We start from the raw sequence: 23713 nt of genomic DNA, 5'->3' as shown, positions 1-23713 counted from the left end.
TTCAGTTGATATCGTCTTTTCAAAATAGCATTAGCCAGAAATCGCTCATGCAGAATGTCAATTGTTCTGTGTGTTGTGTGGTAGGCTGCGCTGGATTCTTGCAATCACATTTCGTTTATATTCACACTAGCCGGGAGGCTCGCTTCGCTCGCCATATCCGTCTAGCCAGGGGGCTCTGCCCCCTGGACCCCCGACTGGATCGTCCAAAAATGAGATCAGCGGGCTCGCTTCGCTCGCCTGCATTTTTCATTTGAGCATGCTTCATTCCATCAGAAAGTCAAAGTACTTCCTCGCTCGATTCAATCACCGATTAATTAAATTACTTAGTGCAATTTGGGCGTATCTTTGGCATTATTCCAAATTCCTTCTAACACAACATTATTACACCCTAGCTGAGCTTCTGTACTAAATTTGAACATTTTCTGTTCATTTGTTCTCGATAAAGCTGAGAAAACGCTGGGAAAACACAGATTTTGGGCGTATCTTTGGAAATTTTTCCAAATCCCTTCTTAGTGCGCCTCTAAAGGGTCAACTGAACTTACCTACCAAATTTGAACGTTTTTGGTCCGGTAGATTTTTAGTTCTGCGAGTGAGTGAGTGAGTCAGTCAGTCAGTCAGTGAGTGCCATTTCGCTTTTATATATATAGATCACCACATCGTCCAGTTTAAACCACAGAAAGTCGAAAATCATTAACGCGGATTTCGTCAAATTGAAGTCAGAGATGCCTTGTGCGCGGTGGGTGATTGACTGCCGCAGATACTCCTGAGAATATTGTAATATGCAGCGGTCATATTCTTAGCGTTCAGTTGTCTAGTTTGAATTTTTGCGAATTTTCTATCCACATTACGAATAGTCCTCTCGATAGGACGATTATTACGACCATAAAATGTGCGAAGGTCTTGCAACATTGCTTGCACTGAACAAAATTATTTTGATGAATCAACTGTATAATTTTTGTATAGTTGTTAAACGCTAACACTCTACATGATGATTTATCAAGACAAACCAGGCTCCACTCAACTCAGGCTCAGACCTTCAACTCTAGACTAGTAACTTCAACAATGGGAAAATTCCTTATAGGCCTAACTTCAATTATATTAGTAACATGATTACATTCACCTATCAAGTGGGAAACACTGTTGCAACAATGATGGCAATTACTACTGTATTTAACAATCTCCAGTACCACAAAAAGCATTTCATAGAATTTCAATAATATAATCACATAATAACATTTCATTATTATTTACAATTTACCCTGTTTTATTCTGTGGATATCTAATCGCCCAATGAATCGTTAATTCAATACTGCAATTGAACTGAGTTCATGAACCAGTTTTAAGGAAAATCGAATAAAAATTACGCTGAATATTGATTGACCTATTATGTGTGCTTCCAAGACTTATTCTATATTGATCAGTACCAACAGTGCTCTGAATTAACAGTTAGGTACAGAATCACAAGTAAAACGTAAGGAAAAGCTTCGATAACACAGTTTTGCAATAACAACGTCATTCATATAATAATTTATCCGTTGCGACAAACTCACCAGCTCATGATTCATATTTTTAGTTACAATTCTTGGAATTATATAAAAATAATTTTATTATCTAAATGCTTGATTCTCACTCAGTCTACTTAAGATTTTGTAAAAAAATATATACCGTATAGGTTCTACTTCGAAAAACCGAATTACGGTAACTCAAATTATTTATATTATTTTATGTTTTTAGTATTTTTAGCTAAAATAAAGGCTAGATAGTGCTCTAATTATTCAAAGATAATTATAATTATTATTTAACGAAAATCCTAAATAAAGGCTGTAAATCACCCCGAAGACTTCTGCTACTGCAGACATTGACAACAGGGTTAACAGCTAGATGGAAATTCGATGAGAACTACTATCCAAAAATTAGTTGCCAGCCCGGGAATCGAACACGGTACCTCCCAATTGCCAGTCAGGAATGCTTACCCTTACACCAAACTGACAATCTCTGGATAGCAGCGTTCATCTTATACGAAGCCATAGCGGCCAACTATAGGCCGCAACAGTCAAAGATTGAAATGTGTTGGATTTTAGATTGGAGCAGTCAATATTATATTCAAAACATGCGGTTTCATTAGGTGATTACATGTTATTTGAATGGATAATTCAAAACAAGTTGAGGAGAATTTCAAATCTTTCTAATCAGGGAATTATATGGGAAAAAATTATTCCCTAGCTTTTAGTGTTAAATAATGTTGGTTAAAATATAGAAACTCTTGTATTGCGAATCAGTTTTTCTGATCCTAATTGATTTGAAACTCTGTAATCTAATGAATATATTCAAGAGATTTAGTTGTGAGAGACTTAGAATGATCACATAACAAAATGGAAATATTTGGTCTTTCCAATAGGATTTTTTTGTAGGTTCGACTATCAGTGAGGTCAAGAAAACATTCAAGGATCTATTTTGAATAATACTTTGCGTCAGGAGAAGAGTACGGCAACACAAACCTGCTAAATTATGAAAAAAGTAATTGGGCATTCAAGTCTCCGCGAATAATAATAGGTTATCGGTACTTTGTACCAATCTTCTTTTCAGAGATAGATCTTCCACATTAACTCGAAAACAGGTTCTTTGAATTTAATCACGCATCATTCTCAATCGAGTTGAGGAATCACAGATTTATAATGAAAGCTGTTGTTTGTTGTGTGTGATCTATTTTCCGGGAAAATTTGAACGATTGGAAGAATACAAAGAGTAGAGCATGCTGTTCTGAACATGCTACAAATTGGCAAGTCCACTCCATCGCAACGGCAGTAAACAGTGAGCTCTGCCTGCAGTAACACATCGTTCTACGTTTTCCAAGTCGGTCTTCTTACTTCAATGGTATCCGTACCGGTTTATATGAACTAGTGTTTTTATTTATTTTTTTAATTAGTAGTAAGTTTATCAGTAATCTTTTATTTAGTGCGTGCTTTAACATTATCTTTGAATTTCTTTAGAAGGACGATCGACGGGTGTTCATAATTCAAATTTTGCAACATATTTCTTGGATAAACTTCAAAGATGGGTAAGTTTGATTACGTACTCACATTACGATAAATTATTCCATTTCTTATCAGCTATTATTTATTTTTGACTGTTCGATTTTCGTTACCAAGCTTGAACTGTTTTTCATTTATTATGTATTTCAATGTAAGCCGTTTTGGGTGTATCCCGTGGCTTAATTTTGTTTATACATTGTATTGTAAATATGTTTTGCGAATAAATAAATATAAATATTATTCTATTGTAAGATCAAGATGCGTGATGAAGTGTCTGATGATAAGAAGTCACTATCAAGTTTTAAATTCTTTTAAAGTAAATTTTGAAAGAGCATTTTCACTTATCAATTAAATTTATTCATTAATTACTGATATCATTACTATTTGATTAGCTTTTGGAACAGTGTGATTCTAATAATTTACCTTTTTTTAACACATACATACCAACTTACAATAAATTATTGATACGGTAATCAATCTTTCATCTTTACTCCAAAGCAACCATCTTTGAAAATTTTGTGTGAGATGATTATTATATTTTCCTATTGTAATTTTATTAAATAATAAAAAAAACTAGACTTTAATAAAGATAAAAAATCAGTAATCCTATAATGCTCTTTATTTTGGAATTTTTTCTCAATCAATGCTTTCCAGTAGAGATGTACATGGCATAATATATTCAAGATAATTACATCAGAACAAGTAGGATTTAATCTTCCAGTCTGGTTAGTATTATTTTCTCACTTTTTGATGTGGCTAAGCTAATAATATATTGTAGGGGGCTGGGTTAGCAGATGAGCTAACCGGTTTCAGAGCGGTCGTAAAAAGGAGTCTGAAGTTTGAGAGCTAGATCAATTATTTGCTCCTTAAAACAGGAAAAATCAACTGAAATTGTTTTTTCTTAAAGGTATTCAAAGCCTGAATTAGAAGCTCATTCTAATAAAATTAATGCCTAGTATTTAGCTTACAGAATCATTTTTAAACTGAATATATTTCAGAATAGGGATTTGTAGCCTAATATTTAAATACGGTGATGAAGATAATATTATTAACAAATTATTGTAATTATGCTAAACTCAAATATTAATGATATTGAAAGAATGATTACGATTATGAAGGAGACAAGACAAAAATACACATTTAATATACCGTATGTTACTTTGTTGCGACATTTTTTACTGTCTGTTGCCCGGGGTTATTCAATTTAAAAATTATTACAAATATTATCAATTGAATTGATAAATCCTATTTCTATGAATTAAATGCATGATAAATTGAAAGTTTATCCTAGTAATTTATTTTTAGATAAGAATAGATTACAAACTCAATATATTGCAATTCATTTCAAGAATTGAAATGAGGCTGTCTCATTTGAGCATCCACAAATAATGCACTAAATGCACAATCTCTCTTATATAAATGAACATATAAATCTGAGTACCCTTTTGAATTATTTTGACATGTTTTGGCTACATGTTGTGTCAAAATAATTCAAAAGGGTCATCATCATCATCATTATTGGCACTACAGCCCATGTAGAGCCTTAGCCTTCATAACCACATCCTCCACCCCTCTCGACATTCTGCTGTTCTTCTCCATCTTCTTACACCCAATCTTCGCAAATCATCCTCCACATCGTCAACCCACCGCTTTCTTCGTCTTCCTTGTAGTCTTCTTCCTCCGGGTTTGCCTTCCAGCACCATTTTCGGTACCCTCCCTTCCGGCATTCTGCACACATCACCAGCCCATCTCAGCCTCATACTTTTCACAACAAATTCAAAAGGGTACTCAGATTTATATTTTCATTTATATTTAAAGTAGCCCTAAAGAGAAAATACAATAAAATCTCTCTTAAATAAATATACAATATGAATTATTGTTGTACAATGCATTTATAATATTCAACAATCGTTTAATTTTGAAAATGTGTGTCATATATATATATATATATATATATATTATATATATATATATATATATATATATATATATATATATATATATATATATATATATATATATATATATATATATGGGATTAATTATTCATTCAATATATAACACTGTAACAATGATTCTCCAGTAGAGTACAAGCGGTATCTTCTTTTAAAATTATACAGTATAATCTCTAGGCTTTAAAATATAATTGATAAAAAACATTAGGATAACCATTTATGTATTACAATCTATTATTAGCCTACATTATTACAGTAGGTAGTTTATAAAAATATAAGTAGAAAGCCATACCATGTTAATCGAAATGCTATCATGCTATGATCACATAGAGGTACCATGCTATGGAAATAATCATTACAAAACAGCTAAAGGTTCTCTCTTAAGGTTCTGGACATTTCATCTTGCATTATAACTTGTTGATATTTAAGTAATTTTCTGTAAATTTATTAATTAAAAAATTGTATTTTATCCATTTCAGCTACAAAAACGTCGATTATAATTTATCAATTGATCGCAATTTGCAGTCTAGCTTCAATATCCTACTGTCATGAACAGAGTCTTTTAGATCGGATTAGGAGTAAGAGACAAGGTGAGTACATCAGTGTATCTATCAGTTTTCTAATTATTCCTTTAATATTCCAATTTTACTTGAAATGTTGGTATGGATGATATAGCTTGGTTAATAATACAGTGAAGTACATCCAGATGTAATCCAATCAACTTACCGTAAGTCTTAACAGTGGAGATCTTTCTACCATGTAGGCTTTCTTGATAGTAGCTCCTGCCAATAATACTCCAGCAATCCCTCTAGTTCATGTAGACCCATTACGAGATTTATGCATTTTAATGAATACCTGAGAGTTCATCCAAACCTGTTAGCTTTAAGAGCAAAAATTGTAGGTATTAAGCTATCTATGTACTACAATCATTCCTATCTGTAATCTATTCGTATTCATATTTGTATCTGCTTGTGAGTAAAATGGAAGAGAGGGCTCTTATTGCCTTACTTCGCCTACAACACTTACCGTACAATTTGATTTAAGATTTATAAATCTTAGGCTCAACTCACACTAACGCGACTCAGGTCGAGAAGAGACTCGACTCTAGTTGAGAGCATGTGTTTCCAAATGGTGACACTCAGACGAGTCGATTCTAGTCTCCACAACTGTCACCATTTGAAAACACATGCTCTCGACTACAGTCGAGAAAATGAAAACATTTATTAATATAAAAAATATTTAGGCTACATGAAATATTTATTAATATAGAAAATATTGGATGTGCGAAATATTTATTCAATTTATATTATAATACATGGAGCACATTTTTATCAGTAAGGCTCAACTCACACCTACGCGACTCAGGTCGAGAAGAGACTCAGGTCGAAAGCATGTGTTTTCAAATGGTGACAGTCGCGGAGACTAGAATCGACTGGTCTGAGTGTCACCATTTGGAAACACATGCTCTCGACTAGAGTCGAGTCTCTTCTCGACCTGAGTCGCGTAAGTGTGAGTTAAGCCTATAAGATTTATAAATCTTATTGAAGGAGAAATTTTTTATAAACCTACTTATTGAAAACTGAATTCGTAGAACATAATTTTTACCAAATGCGAATTCATTGGATATTCTATTTGATTATTATTGTAATTGATATCTTTTATCAATTTACGTAGAACTTGATGACATGCCTATTTTCATTAAGTATGAAATTATTTGTTTACTTATTGGATAAACACTCATTTATAAATTCAAATACCTTAAAAGTGATACAACTGATAATACTAGTAGTCTACTACTTCATTTTAGTCACGCATTCATTATTTATTTATTTTATTGTACAAAATACTAGAATACATTGAAGGAAAAACTAGGCTGAGCCTGTACTTGAAATTAGAAAAAAATAGATAAATTAGAAGAAAAAAAGATAGATTAGATTAAAAAGATAGATTAGATTATAGATATCTTTTAAAAAGATAGATTCGATTACAAAATTAGAAAGACAGTTTATAACATTTTTAATTCTCAATGTAGCAGAGTCAAATGAATGGTGTTTTTCTGTTTAGTTCATTACTTGGACACTGATGCCAACGTCAATTGTAGAACACCGGACAACGAAGAAGGAGAGTGCATTTCGATATTGGATTGCGAATCGCTGTATTCTATCCTGGAGGACAGGAGAAGGACACCAGAAGAATACATGTTTCTGACGCAGTCGCATTGCGGGTTTGAAGGTGATCTGCCAAAGGTCTGTTGTCCTCTGGAAAGCAGTGAGCCCACCATTCTTACTTCGACTACTGCAAAACCGCAACCAGTAGTCGAGTTGACCACTGAGTTCAGACCTCCATCTTTCCCCAGCGGCACTGATAACCGGGACATGCCGCAGGATTGTGGCAGAGCTGGCAGAATCATCAATAGGATCGTAGGAGGTCGACCAGCTCTACTACGTGAGTAAAACTGGATTCCTACACATTTATTCATTCATTTGTCAATACAGTTACAAATTATATGAATATGATCAGGAAAGAACATTGACAGTGAAAACGTAAAATATTATCCCCTTGAGTTCCAATCGGACCATTCCTACTCATCCCAGCCGAGCAAGTATGAATAGGCTAATCCCATTGGAACATATAAAATTATAATTTCACTGTTCTGTGTAAGTCCAGCTTAATTGTATGAAATAATAGTACTTTACGTAACAAGTCCGATAACGATAATTTACCGCATAAGTATGATTGTTTCTGCCCGATACGTAGTTGAGGGCAGAATTATCATACGAATGCGGTAAATACGTTACCGTACAAGATTTTTGGTCATACTTATCTGAGAAAGAATAATATTGCTGAGAAACAGAAACCATTACCTGCTGCTGCTCGAGCTACTGCATTCTATAAACATGACCTAGACCTAGCCCGTAGCGCCTAGTTCATAACAGACTCAAATAAAATAATAAAGGCCTAAATTATAAGATTTCAGATGAATTCTTATAACTTGAAACTCCTTAAATGAGTTATTTAATTATTTGAATTAGTAAATTAATTACTCAGATGTTATTAGGACTCAGTAGAGTCCTAACCATAGAGAAACAATAGCGTAAGTAGATATCCCATGGTATAGGGCGTTTATGTCGCAACTTTTACTGTTATCCCAAGCCGATAGTTCACGTAGTTCTTTCCCATGCAGCTGTGTGACGCTGGTAGTCTCTCAAATTGTGCCGTTCCTACACTCTCACCCCAACAAAACAGTAAAAATTGACAATAATCGGCTTGAGATAACAGTAAAAGTTGCGACATAAATTTCCTATACCATGGGATATCTATTTACGCTATTGTTTCTCTATGGTCCTAACATACTCGACTGTAAAGAGAACATATGATCTCTTTACAGTATAGTATGCTGTAATGAAAATCACATGTTTTCTTGTTCTGCAAACAGCTGTTTACCGGCTTGATTTGATGCATGGAAAACAGCTGCAATTGAGTAGGTATGACAAAAATATAGTGTTAGCTTATATTTACATCTGTGTACATACTCAGTGTTGAGACAACAGTTTGATCAACGATTTCAAGATTTAAAAAAAAAACATATATCGAATATGGTACAATTCATAAAACTCCCTTTGTAGAGATTGATGCAGAAGATTTTGCAGCTTGTGTTGTAAAACATTTATTTTGGTGGAGATCAGGCTTCAGTTGAAATGGAATTTGTGGATTTTCAAAATGACCTGTCTCTCAGATCACTTGCCCTCTCAAATATTGGCTGTCTCTCAAATATTTGGCCTCAAATCCCCAAAGAAATATATCCAAATATTATTCAAGTTGCATTGAGGTTGAAAACTATGTTCAGCTCTACCTACTTGTGTGAAGCATCTTTTTCAAGTATGAAATTCATAAAAAATCAGTATAGGAACAGACTGACTGATGAACAATTAGACAACTGCATCAGAATGGCGGCTACAACCTACACTCCAAACATCAAGAAAATACTTGACCAAAAAGAGTTGGTGCTCTCATTGAAATGTGCATTTTAAATTTTGTTATACTTTTTGCTATGAGATAAGTAGATTTCAACACTAGAAATGTTTCTTTATAGATAAGAAAAGTGTGAAAATCTCATTTTGCGTACCGTACTTTCTTCAGTCTAATATTCCTTGGTAGCTCACCAGAAGATCTATAAATGCTAATCTAACTCACAGGCTCATAAGTTAGGCGACCATTGGACTACATCGTATATTCTAACAACAGTAGAAATTTAGTAAAACTGTACCTACATTCGTATTTCAAATTGTTATAATTGAGTTCTTATCAATCACAAGAAATATCTACAAATTAAGTATATTGGATTGCTTAAATGTTTACATTGTTTATAAGGGGTAGATGTTCATAATATTGTTTTTGTACCTATAGAATTTTTGTTTTCATCCTACCTATGGGTAGGTATAGTATCGTATCAAGTGATTCCACTCAACAATAATGTATTCAATTGTTTTATAATTCTTGGATGCATTTCAAGACTCTGAGCCTTATTTTACAGTAGTACCTATTATTACTCTTTGGGTCGTCGAATTCTCTCAGGGAGTATGCCTATCAAACTTAGCTTGTAACTCACAACTCAAATTTACTGTCAGCATACCATTAGCAGTCAATTGGGGCCCAGTGTCTCCAGAATAGCATAAAACCATAGAGAAACAATAGCTGAAGGCCATTCACTATTGTTTCTCTATGTAACTTACAAAATATACAGGCGAATTGGGTTTTTTTAAACCTGCACAAAATCTTATTGGAACTTTAATATCATTCTTAAAATTGTACCAATATCCATATAGTACTTTTTTATTAGGAACAGTTGATCATTAATCTTGCTAATGTCTTCCAATATTTAAGTATAATAATTTGTTTAATATTTTAGAATGATTTGTAATTTGTTTGGCAGGAGACTGGCCGTGGATGGCTCTGATTGGCTACAACTCAATGACCAGACCGGCTTGGAACTGTGCCGGTGCTTTGGTCTCTTCCAGATATGTGGTCACCGCTGCTCATTGCATTATAGATAAGAGATTGTGAGTATCACTATCACTAAAATATTTCGATTTTGGCCAAATTATTATGAATTATGATCTTTATTGTATATTAATCACGATTATTGACATGAAAGTTTATTACGATAGATCAATATTTGGAAGCCACATATTGAGTATGTTAATAGTAAATTGTCTAGGGTTATTTATTTGTTGAAGCAATTAAAAAAATTATGTACCTGATAGCTATGTAAGGTCAGCTTATTTTGCATTTTTTCAAAGTATTCTTTTATATGGCGTGTTGTTTTGGGGTAACTGTAGCCATGTTAGCAGTGTGCCTTTACTTCAGAAAAAAGCCATCAGTTTATTAGCAGATGCGCGTAATAGTACTGAGCATTGTAGACCTTTGTTTATTAAGTTGAGAATCTTAACAATCATAAATCTCTATACATACACTGTTCTAATACATGTAAAAACAAAGGTAGAGAAAATTCCAAGACATACCATACATTCTTATGCAACAAGAAATAAAAATAGACTGAATATACCATTCCAAAGGCTTTCAAAGTCAATGAATAGCTACAATATTATAGGTCTGAAACTCTACAATAAGTTACCTCTAAGCTTAATAAATGAGTCTACAGATAGATTTAAAATGAAACTTTTCAACTGGTTAGTAAAAACACTAATGTATTCTATACAAGAGTTCTTGGATTCCGATATGATTATTTATGTTTGATTCCTTGATTGCTTAAAGCGTTTCTTTCTTGTTCTAACATTTTGACAGGGCCTTGTTTGTGCTGTTGTTTGTATAGTGATGAATATTTGAATTCTTCTGGGTTTACTTTAGATGTAGTTATGTTTATGTGTTTATATATGTATATCGTATATACTTTCAATTACATTAACTTATAAATTTCTGACTTGTATAATGTTAGTATAGTTTTGACTTTGTCTATTGCCAATGTTGCTTAATGACAATAAAAATTTATTTATTATTTATATCATTCGGAAATTAACCTCCGGTTGATAAAAAAAATCACCAAGTTCAATAAAAGTATTTTAATATATAAATCTTAAAACTGCATATTTTTACTATTTCTCGACATAGTCTCCATAACGATTGAGGCACTTATCATGTCTCTTCACAAGCTTTGAAATTTCTTCTGCATAAAAATCACCCACCTGTGCCTGGAGCAAGCCTGTGACCGCATCTTTGAGCTGTCACATCTTGCTGACAGTATCTCGTGCAAAAGAGTCTTGGAAATCTGTGGAGAATCAGTAGACAACTCCGACAATGTGAAACGTGGATTTTCACGAACTTTTGCATCAACTGCCTGAAGAAGTTCATCAGTGACCAATGATGGCCTACCACTCCTCTCTACATCATAAACGTTTCCTCGCCCACTTTTAAATAAACGTACCCATTCACGGACAACTCCAACTTTTGGTCAGTACACGGCACAAAGCTTACGATGAATAGCTGCTGCAGTATATTCTTTGGCTGTGAAAAATCTTATAACAGCTCGCTCTTCACATTCGGTGGGTTTTTCTATTGCAACCATACATTTCAAACTGACACAAAAAATTAACTAGCGCAGATACAATGTTCACTCGACCACGACTTGATGCCGATTGACCTCCCGCGTGTGTGAATGCAAAGATGGCGTCGCCATTCCCCCCACTACGAGCACTGTGACTCATCGGAGGTTACTTTCCGAATGGCCTGATATAAATGTGCGGTTATATATAGAATAAAATATCGACGTTTTTTGAAATCATATTAAAATATATTGGAGCCCAAAGAAAAAATTATTTATATTTTTTCTCATTTATAGTGTGTTATCACACTTATGGTTATGATAACAAAAAAAAAAAACAACATCATTACTATTACAGGCTAGAGGCTACTGTATTATAGTGAGGTCCACGTTATAATGGCAATGTTTGATTAGCAATGGTATTGGAATCCTAGTCTATCTATTATTCATCAAAGCGGATAGCGCTCTCTTTCTCGCTTTACTCTGTTGCGAGATCGTCTTTTAACAATGTAGAATTAATAATTAATCAACAAAATATTTCATCTTAATTATGAAATCTCATTATGAAATTATTGAAAAATATAATTTATTACTTAATAAAATATAATTGATTATTTTAAACGAGAATGAACTGTAAATATTACATCAATAAACCTGTATCAGCTACCGTCTATACAAGACAGAGGATCGGCAACGTTTTTCTCCTATCTTTCTCCACTGCCATTATAATGTGGACCTCTCTATAGTACGGTATCATGTATATTTACAATTTTTCCAATAATTTTACTCACAGTTTTTTTCACTTATTTTGACGAGCAACTAAATGTCAATTCATGTATTCAGTTGGGATAATGAATTATTTTTATCCTAGGTGATTTGGATTCCATTCTTTTTTATAATTTAATGTTGATTTACTTTTTAGCATTTATAAAATTGATGATTACTATTATTCAAGTAATTCCTCATTCTACTGATATTATAATTATGTTTAGTGGCCGGAATAAAGTTGATGTTATATATTTAATTAGGACAATTGTGAGACTGGGTGATTTGGACTGGAACACGACTGCTGACAATGCCAACCACGTAGACATCCCTGTTGAGAGAGCCATCATGCACCCGCAGTACAATCGAGCCAGGAGGACATCTGACATTGGGCTTGTGCGGCTCAGGCACGAAGTCACTTTTAATGGTACCTAATAATTAACTATATATTTTTTAATGTTATAATATCTTCCTAGTCTCTTGCCAGATAAGTACCGATGCACACATCATAGAATTTTGTAGTCAAAAATATTAATTATTAATAAAAACAAATATAAAACTCTATTACCCTCATATTAAAACATTTTAAAAACTTTAAAACATTTTAACGACTAGTTTCGACCTACTTTGAAAATGTAAATTTTAAATTTGTAAATTTCAACTTGAAAATGGCCAAAGTAGGTCGAAACTAGTTGTTAAAATGTTTTAAAGTTTTTGAAATGTTTCAATAAAAGGGTACTACAAGTTTTATATTGTTTTTATTAATTTGAATAAAGTAAACTATATAAGTGAAGTGATTTTATATTAATTATTGTATTACTTGAGTATATACGCTACTTATACGTTACATTACAAGAGTGAATCAAAGAGTACAGTATGATTTTCATACATTTGATGATACACAAATCATATGAATGATTGAGGAAGGAACAATAGTTCAGACCAAAACTGGTCCTTACTAAAATTTTAATAAAAAAATTCAAAAAAGTAAGTTATTATGTTGAATTATGTCAATGTTAAATTTCAACGCATCAAGCATTAGATCAAGTGAGAGACTTCAGCTACTTGGGATGCCGCATTTCATTCGATAAGGATGAAGATGTTGGTGAAAAAGTGGCGAGATTCAGTGCGGTCTGTGGCACTATAAGACGAGCTATAGGAAGGAGAACGAGACAAGATACCCTGAAGTTTTACAAAACAATGGCGATACCGTTAATAACATACGGTAGTGAGGCATGGATCTTAAACAGACAAACTGAATCTCGTATACAAGCTGCTGAAATGAGATTTTTACGAGCGGTCAAAGGTTGTAGTAGACTGGATAAAATAAGGAATGACAACATAAGAGCTGAATTGAATGTAGAACCGCTATTGGATATTCTGAAGAAATATCGGGAAAATTGGTCTACTCATTTATTCAGAATGCCATCCAATAGGCTCCCAATATTAGCATGGGAGTACAAACCCGAAGGAAAGCGAGGCATAGGAAGACCAAGGAAGAAATGGATGCTGGTACAGGCCAATAGAGCCTAATCCTTGTAAGAAGATGATGATGATGATGATGATGTCAATGTTCTCCTCTTTGGTATAACCCCGTGCCTTTAGTCATGAAAATTCGTGGCCAGTGTAACAATTGAGCATTCAGTAGATATCAATCTACCATATAGACACTCACTGCAAGCAAACTATCAGTAGCAGAATGAAACACTGGGATGCTCTCTAGAAATATCTCGAATAATTTGCTATTCAAATACATGTTTCAACACCAATTGTGTGTCATCTTCAGTGCCCGACATAGGTATAGCTCTTAATTTTTTCATTAGCTCTTAGCTCTTCATTGTCTGATACTGAAGGTGACATCATTGGTGTTGAAACATAATGTATTTAATTTTGTAATAAATTCGTGATTTTCTAGACTAGATCCCAGTGTTTTATTATGGATAAATATCATTACATCTCACCAACAACAGTATCTGAAATCAGTAACAGAGTTCACATCGTCATAGAGCTTTCTTCTTAAAGTTGAAATCCAATAGACATTTCCTATCATAAATAATGTAATAAACGTTGTTCAGATTTTCACTTGAATTTTAATTATATTCCGTGAAATGAATAGAATATTATAAGATTAAAAATAAATAAATATTGATGAAACCTATACTTTTCAGATGACATTAGGCCGATTTGTTTACCCTCTTCGGATCTACTGAGAGCGAGAAACTTGGACAGACTGTCGCCATTCGTTGCTGGTTGGGGTTCATTGGGATTCAGTGAGTATAGTTTTCTTTGAAAACCAATAATTTTGATTGAATATATTTACTGCATTCCACAGTATTAGTCAAGAGTTAGTCAATGCAAAAAATATTCTGATCAGATACATGTTAAGCCAAACTACTCTTCCAATTTATTTTAATAATAATGTTATATTATGTAATTATGTTACTTTACATGGTTGCAGTATATTTTCTTTCCAATAATACGATTTTTCCAGAAAAAATTGAAATAATGTCACTAAGAAATTGTTGTATGTTGGTACTGATTCATTCATTCAGTTGGCAACAAGAGAAGGAAGCGCGGGTCAAGCCGGGGTGAATCGTTATGAGGTTATGTATGACCTAACATGTAGACATAGACAAGAAGACAAAACAGTTCAGGTCATACATAACCTCATAACGATTCACCCCGGCTTGGCCCGCGCTTCCTTCTCTTGTTGCCAACTGAATGAATGAATCAGTACCAACATACAACATGCTCTTTTTTATGTTCATTTAATATCATATTATGAGTATAATAATAATATGAATCGTTATGAGGTTATGTATGACCTGAACTGTTTTGTCCTCTTGTCTATGTCTACATGTATATTTGTCTAATTAATAAACAACTTGTCAAATTACTAATCGTCTACTTATTCAACAACACACAACAGAAATCAAGGAGATTTCCTTGAAGGAGCTGCATTTCCAGTGTAAAATTGAAATAATAAACAAACAGACAAAATCATACATAAGATTGTAACTACCCAGATATACAACGCAATCTCACGAAAACCCAGTGCTGCTATTGTGACTTTACGCGGTACGTACCTCTTGGAAAAAAATATTTTCTAACAACATGCATTTTTGTGAATTTTTCCCAAATAGCTTGAAAACAACTTTTTCAAGGCAAAATTTGATATGTTTTCCCTGGGTGGACACTTCTAAGTACTCACCCAAGGACCCTTCTAAGTGCTCACACAACACAACCCCCCACACCCAGAATATTTATTTATTTATTCATATAGAAATACAATCCAGGTAAAAACAATAGGCATTCGCCCAAAACTGCTCTAAACCTCAATTTGGAATACACTGTCTAGAGTTTATGTAAAAATGATAACTTAATTCACACACTATTTTGAGTCCAAACAAATGTATCTACCACAATTTTGAATTTATCAGATTAATTAATTTCAAAATACAAATCCAAATAAAAAACTCTTCTTTCACAATCAAAAACTCTTCTTTCAAAATATTAAAATTTTCACTAAATCCACAAACATTGCGTACCGAAACCTATATTTTCACTAAAACAGTACTGCAAAAACCTATTTATTCATTTTGAAATGATTATTATCATTTCTATGGCTTAACAGCGTAAACCTTTTCACACAACCCTATGAAAACCGTGTCGTTTCGAGGGTGAAGCCACATGGTTTTCATATTAATTTAGACGCACATGAGCAGATCAAATGTGTTCAAATCCTTCCTCTTGTTTTCGAATTGTATTCAAATAGTGTGATTTTTGTAAAAATAATATTTTTCAAAATCAAATCAATCAAATTAGTGTATGATGCTTACAGACAAGTCTGAGCAATCGCAACTATACGAAGCTCAAGTGGATGTGCGATCGAATGAGCAGTGTGCAAAGGACTTTGCCAAACTGACACGAGTCACCATCGACCACTCAATCGTCTGTGCCGCGAGTCCAGGAGTGGATGCCTGCTTGGTAAGCCATCCTTTCGACTCAATAGAAGTGAATTTAATCATATACAGTTACGTCATGCTACAGTAAATTCTGAATGTACTATTTTTATTTGATAGAAATGGAATTACTAGTACCCTATTTACATTTCCTTTGAGACACGACCAGTTTCGGAAATTTATCCCATTATCTAGTCCAGCGTCCAATTTATGGGACCAATATCATGTCCAAATACACAATGTCATAATACATTGCCCATGACATAATACAATGTCATGAGCGAATACATAATGGGAACAATTTATTTATTCTTTATTGCTGTCTTACATTCATTTATGAGTTGAAAATAGACATTAAATCAATACAAAAACAAGATGAAAATAGATAAGACAATTCCAATAGATTATATTGAATTGAATTGAATTAAATTTCAATAATAATATTATTGTATAAGTATAATATACTTATAGCTACATAGCTATAATACATATTATCTACTTATATTAACATTTAATACATCAAAGTTCTGTAGGAAAAAAAGAAGAAATTAAATGCATGAATGTAAGCCCCACGAAAGCAGAGCTTGTGTGTGGGAAGTTTTGGTTACAAAAATCATAATCAATAGGGTGATTTTTAGGACATTTGATAATGGGATAAATATCCGAAACAGGGCGTGTCTCAAAGAAAATAAGAAAGGATACTCAGAGGCGAGGCGTCCGGTCATCTCTGGATTCGGCGATGACTGGACAGAAATTTATATGTAATGTGTATATTATTAAATTGAAAATATTAAAAATAAATACAAAAAAGGTGAAGAAACCAAAAGAGAAACGTTTCTTGCGAGCGCGCCAAGCTTGAATAAAGTAGACTACTGCATTCAGTTCCATCCGTTCAATGTGGTTCTCAAAAACATGCGATTCCAGTAATGCTATTTAGCATTGGTTACCACCACTCTTCTGCATCATCACTCTCCCTCTCCCCATAAACGATGGTGGAGTAAACGGTCGAAGACATCGCTATTTTCTGCGATTCCACTGTTCCGCCAGTGTTGCAAACCGTACGATAGTTATTATTTTGTTTGCAATTTGTTATTGATAATTATTATTTCTTCTATGTTTGGTTTTGAAGCATCTAAATTTAAAAATCTACTTTGAGAAAATAATCAAGAACTGAAAATTAAGTGAAGTGAACAACTACAAGACTTGACCTATTTCGGACTGTGTGTAACCTTATCTAAATTTGGGAGAGGAATAGCACAAGGTTACCTTATTTTTTTCTCTCCCTGTCATTTTTGATGATGTACTTGTTGTATGAATCAAATAAAGAATAAAGAATTCCATTTCAATTTTTTCAATTAATTTGAGTGTCAGTTTCCGAGCTTGAGATTTAGCCAAGTTCTAGACTTTTCAACTCTAGGATTTTGAATAGTGAGCTTATCTTATACTAGATGTCATCTTGCTCGATAAATAATCGTCCACAATGAAACATAATCTTTAGTAGGGGGGGGCAGCTTCCATTCAAACTTTCAACTGAATTGTTCCTAGAGATGACTGAGCCAAAAAGTCACGCCTCGCCCCTGAGGATACTAGTAATTCCACATGATGAAACTTCCAAGTTGCCCTATTACAATAATTGAAAAATCCGACGATTGTTGTATTCGATATTTTTGGAGAAAAATAATTGGAACGCCTCTAAAGCTTGACAGTTGACAAAAGCTATATGTTTGTAATAATCAGTTTCACAACACATCAAAGTAATGGAAAAAGGAGCTATGAAAAATCTGGAAATACTAGGAACCCATATAAATGTATAACAAATTTGATAATGGACGTTTTATGGATGTATTCCGGTATGGAAACGGCTTGTCTAATTTTGATGTAATTTATAGTATGACTATTTTTCAATTCATGTTTCAAGTAAAATAAAAAAGGGTAAATTTTCTTCTTCTTGTATGGCGCTACAGCCCATGGTGAGCCTTGGCCTCCGCAACTATCAACCTCCACACATCTATCGTCTACTATGCCTCTCCATCCCCTCAATCCCAAACTCCTAACATCATTCAGCACCTCATTCAACCATCTTTTCCTGGGTCTCCCTCTGTGTCTCCTATTGTGAAGCCTTTCCCGTATCACAATTTTAGGGATTCTGTCCGCAGTCATCCTTTCCATATGACCCAACCACCGGATTCTTTGAGCCTTTATGAATCGAACCATGGTCTGTCCTCCCCTCAGGTCTTCCAATTCCTTGTTGGAACGGATTCGCCATTCCAACCTCTGTCGTACTGGGCCATAAATTTTCCGCAGTACTCTTCTTTCGAAGACTTGTTTGTTTTTATCTTTCTCTGTCATTGTCCATGTCTCCGAGCCATAGGTCACTACAGGGCGTACTAAGCTGAGGTATAATTTTATTTTCGCCTCTCTGCTAATCAGACGGCTCCTGAATAGGCTTACATTTGCATAAAATTAGAATATATTTTAGAATATATTTAGAATATATTTTTCTTTATTCAACATAATATAGAACAAAACATCCATATAGTTGAACAACGTCAATTATCAAAGTCAAAACAATTCATAAATCAATCAATACAATAGTCATATGAGAGTTTCTATAAAATAGAATTTTACATCTAATTACAAATCACTAGTCTATAAGAATAGGCTACGTCATGTATCATTAAAGAATTCTTGAAGACTATAATACCTCTTCTCAACCAAAAACCTATATAAATCTGTTTTGAAAGTAGCCGATGTATGGTTTAAATAAGTTGGAAGACCATTTAATAATTTCACTCCTACATAACTAGGTTTTTTTCTCAAAAAGAGAAAGCCTGTGAGCTTGAACACTAAGATTGCCCCTATACCTCGTATTATAATGGTGCACGTCTGAATTAGTATTAAAATTATTAATATTCTTAACTACAAACAAAATTACTCTATAAATAAAAATACAAGGAACCGTAAGAAGTGATAGTTCTCTGAATGCTTCTCGGCATGTGTGGTTGTAGCCTAATCCTGCCAGGTATCTTATTGCCTTTTTTTGTAAAATAAATATTTTATTAATGTTTTTCAATGAAGAGCTACTACCCCAAATTTCTATTCCATACACAATATGGGAATATATTAAAGCATAATATAATAATTTCGCTGTGTCATTGAGCACATACCTGACAATATTTCTCAATATAAATAGATTCCTACTAATTCTAGTTGCCAGACCGTCAGTGTGTGCATTCCAGGACAGATCCTTATCAACAATCAATCCCAAAAAATTTGCCTCTTTTACATTTTCAACAGCGGACTCGCCAATGCTAATCACAGGCTGGAACATTTGATGCTTAGAACCAAACATAATATATTTACTTTTTTGGGGGTTTACTGACAGAAGTGACTCATTGTAATATTGTGCTACCATATTTGTTTTTATATTAGCATCCACTTCAAGATCAGCTAAATTTTTGTTGTTAAACATCAATGTCGTATCATCGGCATAAAGTGTTATGTTTGAACCCACTGGGACTGAGGACTGCACATTGTTAGTGTACAGAACAAAGAGCAGGGACCCCAAAATAGAGCCTTGGGGCACGCCTCTTGTAACACTCAATCGCACTGATTCAGCCAGCTGAGAATGAGAGTCAACTGTAACAAACTGAACTCTATTTGTCAAATAAGACTTGATCAGACTACCACATACACCTCTAATTCCAACACTTTTCAGCCTACTAAGGAGTATTTCTTTATCAACACTGTCGAAAGCTTTGGAGAGATCCATAAATGTACCTACAGCAAAGTTACCCTCATCAACCTGATCAATAATACTTTCAATAAAGGTTACTGCTGCAGATATTGTCGATTTGCCCCTCACAAAACCATTTTGACAGGACGAAATTAAATTGAATTGCTCGAGATAGGTTACTATCCTGTTATAAATTAGCTTCTCAAATACTTTTGAGAGAGAACAAAGAATAGAAATGGGTCTGTAATTATGTATGTCAGTTCTTATACCTTGCTTGAACAATGGTTTCACCTTAGCAACTTTGAGAAGATCTGGAAATATACCAGTTTCAAAAGCATTATTCATTATGAAGACTAGAGGAAGAGCTATTTCATTACAACATTCCTTTATCACATGAACTGGAATATTATCAAATCCAACACTATTTTTTGTTTTTATAATTTTTATAATCTTGAGAATTTCTACACTATTAGTTGGAAACAAGAAAATACTGTTGTTACAATTATTGGATTTGTCTAAGGATGGAGCATCAATAACTTGTAGATTTGATTTTGGAGCATTGATTTTGGGAGCCATTGATATGAAAAATCTATTGAAAGTATTTGCTATCTGCTTGGAGTTATTTAGAGCTTTCCCATTTTCTTCTAACTCTATATTAGGCTGTATTTGTTTTATTTTACCTCTGAATTCGTTAATGATTTTCCAGGTAGTCTTTGATTTATTTGTTGCTCTTAAAAAACTATCACTTAAACATTTCTTTTTTGCTTCAACAACTTTATAATCATACATTTTCTTAATATTTGTCAATAGCTCAATATCAATTCTCATACCATCATTCATTCTGAGTTTAGCCACTTCCGAAAGGTTTCTTATTTGTATAATTTCATCAGTAATCCATTCACCTCTAAATTTCTTTTTGCTTTGATTCTTATCACTTCTACGCTTTAAAGGGCAATTTATATTAAGGTGAGATAGTAAAACTTCATGGAATCGCGCAAACTGGTTATTTACATCTGTTGCATTATAAACTGAAACCCATGATTCACCACCCAAAGAAGTTTTCAGTTTCATTATATTATCAGTTGAGCAATTATACATTGGAGGGCCAAGGGGTAATTTCTTAGTCTTGAATCTTTTTATGGAATCATGTGTTTGAAATACCTGTGCAGTATGATCAGACAAAAGTGTATGAAGAATTTGTACTGAATAAAAACCTATATCAATATTAGTAACAATGTTGTCAAATGCTCTATTTCCAGTTTGGATCTTGTAAATTGTAATAGGTGTTAAATTTCAGTTTTAATTTATGAAATGATTTAAATTTACAGGGTGATTCTGGTGGTCCTCTGATGTTACCTCATGAGAATCGCTATCATCTGTATGGAGTCGTATCTTATGGCATCGGATGCGCGAACCCCATATATCCAGGCCTCTACGCAAGAGTCACTGAGTTCGTAGACTGGATTGAATCCAATGTTTCAAGTTGATGAGGACCATGAACTTCTTATGAATAACTTTCAACACCTTGAAATTAACTTGAAAAACTGTGAAACATTGAACATTGTACATAAATCACTTAAAAGTGAAGCGTCCAGTCGATCATCTCTGGATTTGCCTATGAATAGACAATAAATGTGTATAATATAGCCTAATAAGCTTGAGAATTACTAATGAAATGCGTAATAAGAAGTTCGAAGTGTAGTACATAAAATAAATTTCCCCTTTTATAATTAAACGGTTTCAGGTTGAATTGTATGTGTTAGGGTCAAGTTGGAAAGAGTAATAAGAGGGGACTAGTAGACTATTTAGATATAACGAATCATTTCGGTTAATGTAGGTTATTCTAGTATCGTGAAGAATAGCTTTGCAGAAGCTAGTGCAATATGAGATTAAGCAATTGTCACCCTTCAGCATTCAATTACCCTACCCATTAAACTCCTCATAAATAAAGAAAATGAATCTTCATTTTCGAGTCGAGTTATTCATTGTCAAGATTGAGTGATAGAGAGAACTTAAAAAGTCCCAACTCCGCCTTAGAAAGAATTTTTCATTTGATTTCATTTTTAGCGATTCAGGTGATCTCAGTCGTCTTTATTTATTGCGGTTTTCGCATTGAAATCCTATGACAACAGATCAAGTTATAGTGTTTCACATTCATCCGTACTGTATGTTGCAATAAATACCTGTTTCAAGTTAGTTTATAGAGTTTTATACTATTATAGTGTGATTTTGTACAATTTTGTGAAATGTCTCTTGATGAATTTAGAAATATTATGGGTATGTTAGGGGGAATATGGAGCTATTCTACTATAGTATTACCGTACGTTGATACTAAAAGTTTTGTTTTATGTAAATATATATCACCAAACTGAAAGAAACTTTTGACCATTGGATAATTGTCGCTGCTTCTCTTAACTACAAACACTGATCAATAGCAGAAGTATTTAGTACCGTAACTTCAAATATTTGGAAGGAGAATGATGAGTAAGTTAGGTTTTCCTTAATTAATATTGTAAGTAGATTTCACTTCACTTATTATTATATCAATACCAGCTTATAGTAACACACCATACAATGTGCTTTTCCTACCATAAAACTTGTTAAGTTTTTCATATTGTAAGAATTCTCAATAAATCTTGAATTTATAATGGTTTAATAACAGGCGAAACTAGTATCAATATAATTTTTGGTTGATGCATACATAATATTAATACTGTGCGAAGGGATACTCGATGGAATTTTAGATTGGTGATTCGTAACTCTTATTGTTCATCATACATTTCTATACCGTACTCTATTTTTCAAGTGACGATATACCGGTACTTGAAAATAAAGTACAGATCCAAAACAGAGCCTTTATTTGTTCAATATTGATTATTAATAACACGGTTATAAATTTTCAGGTATGAATATGGTTGTGATAATATTATATTTTTATTTATTTATAAACAGTCATTATCATGTAGAATTCTAGACATACCTAACAATTCTTAAATGTAACTTACAGTATGTTAGGAAGTGTAACTACTTATAGTTTCACTTTTTTGGGTCAGTAAAAAAACTAGTGTATAAACCTACTGTTCACACTAACTTCTTGTTCCCATTTAATGGTAATTCTCTAATCATTTAAATATAATAAAATTTGTTTTTCTGTAAAAGTGTGTGTGTGTTTTTGGGTTGATACTCACATTTTCATATTTTGCTGTGCTGTTTCAAAGTGATAGTGTTTTACAGTTGAACACAATTTTTCTATTGATAATGATATTTATAATAATTTTGCTTTTGTGCATGATTGATTGGTGTATTATTTCGACAAATGAAGAGTAGACATGCAAAATAAGCGTTAATGAGATGAATTATTTTGATTGATGAAGAATAATAGCCTACTGCTGGAACTTATCGTGAAAAATCCGTTGCTGAAAATTCAATGGATGGATGCAAGAATGTTTCTAGATAGGCCTATTCAAATTTCCAAAGTAGATACATGCCAATAAGTTTTCCAGTTCTTAAATTCAAGATCTTCGTCACTTCTTGATATCTTTCCAAATAGTTTCAATCACCATCAAACAACTCAGTTCTCAAATTCAATACTCACGTCACTCACTACTTGAAATTGATGTACATATTGCTCCAAGGAGTCGTTTTTGTTAGAGGCTATTATCTCCTATAATAAGAAAGCATGATATTGCTGACTTTTACGAACC

The 23713-nt window shown here is 33.2% G+C and overlaps 1 protein-coding gene across 1 annotated transcript; it reads left to right on the top strand.

Moving 5' to 3' along the window:
- The first annotated feature begins 2457 nt into the window (after positions 1–2457).
- LOC111047871 (venom protease) lies at positions 2458–23167 on the top strand. Its single transcript, XM_039426857.1, has 8 exons — positions 2458–3058; positions 5467–5577; positions 7052–7432; positions 9921–10047; positions 12575–12738; positions 14480–14581; positions 16153–16298; positions 21338–23167. The coding sequence occupies exons 1-8, from the start codon at positions 3055–3057 to the stop codon at positions 21494–21496; spliced, it is 1194 nt and encodes a 397-aa protein (XP_039282791.1). The 5' UTR covers positions 2458–3054; the 3' UTR covers positions 21497–23167.
- Positions 23168–23713: the final 546 nt, after the last annotated feature.

The sequence above is a fragment of the Nilaparvata lugens genome, chromosome 4 (assembly GCF_014356525.2).
Source record: "Nilaparvata lugens isolate BPH chromosome 4, ASM1435652v1, whole genome shotgun sequence".
NCBI lineage: Eukaryota > Metazoa > Arthropoda > Insecta > Hemiptera > Delphacidae > Nilaparvata > Nilaparvata lugens.
The sequence above is the reverse complement of the archived record's forward strand: the minus strand, read 5'-3'. Positions and strand labels throughout refer to the sequence as shown.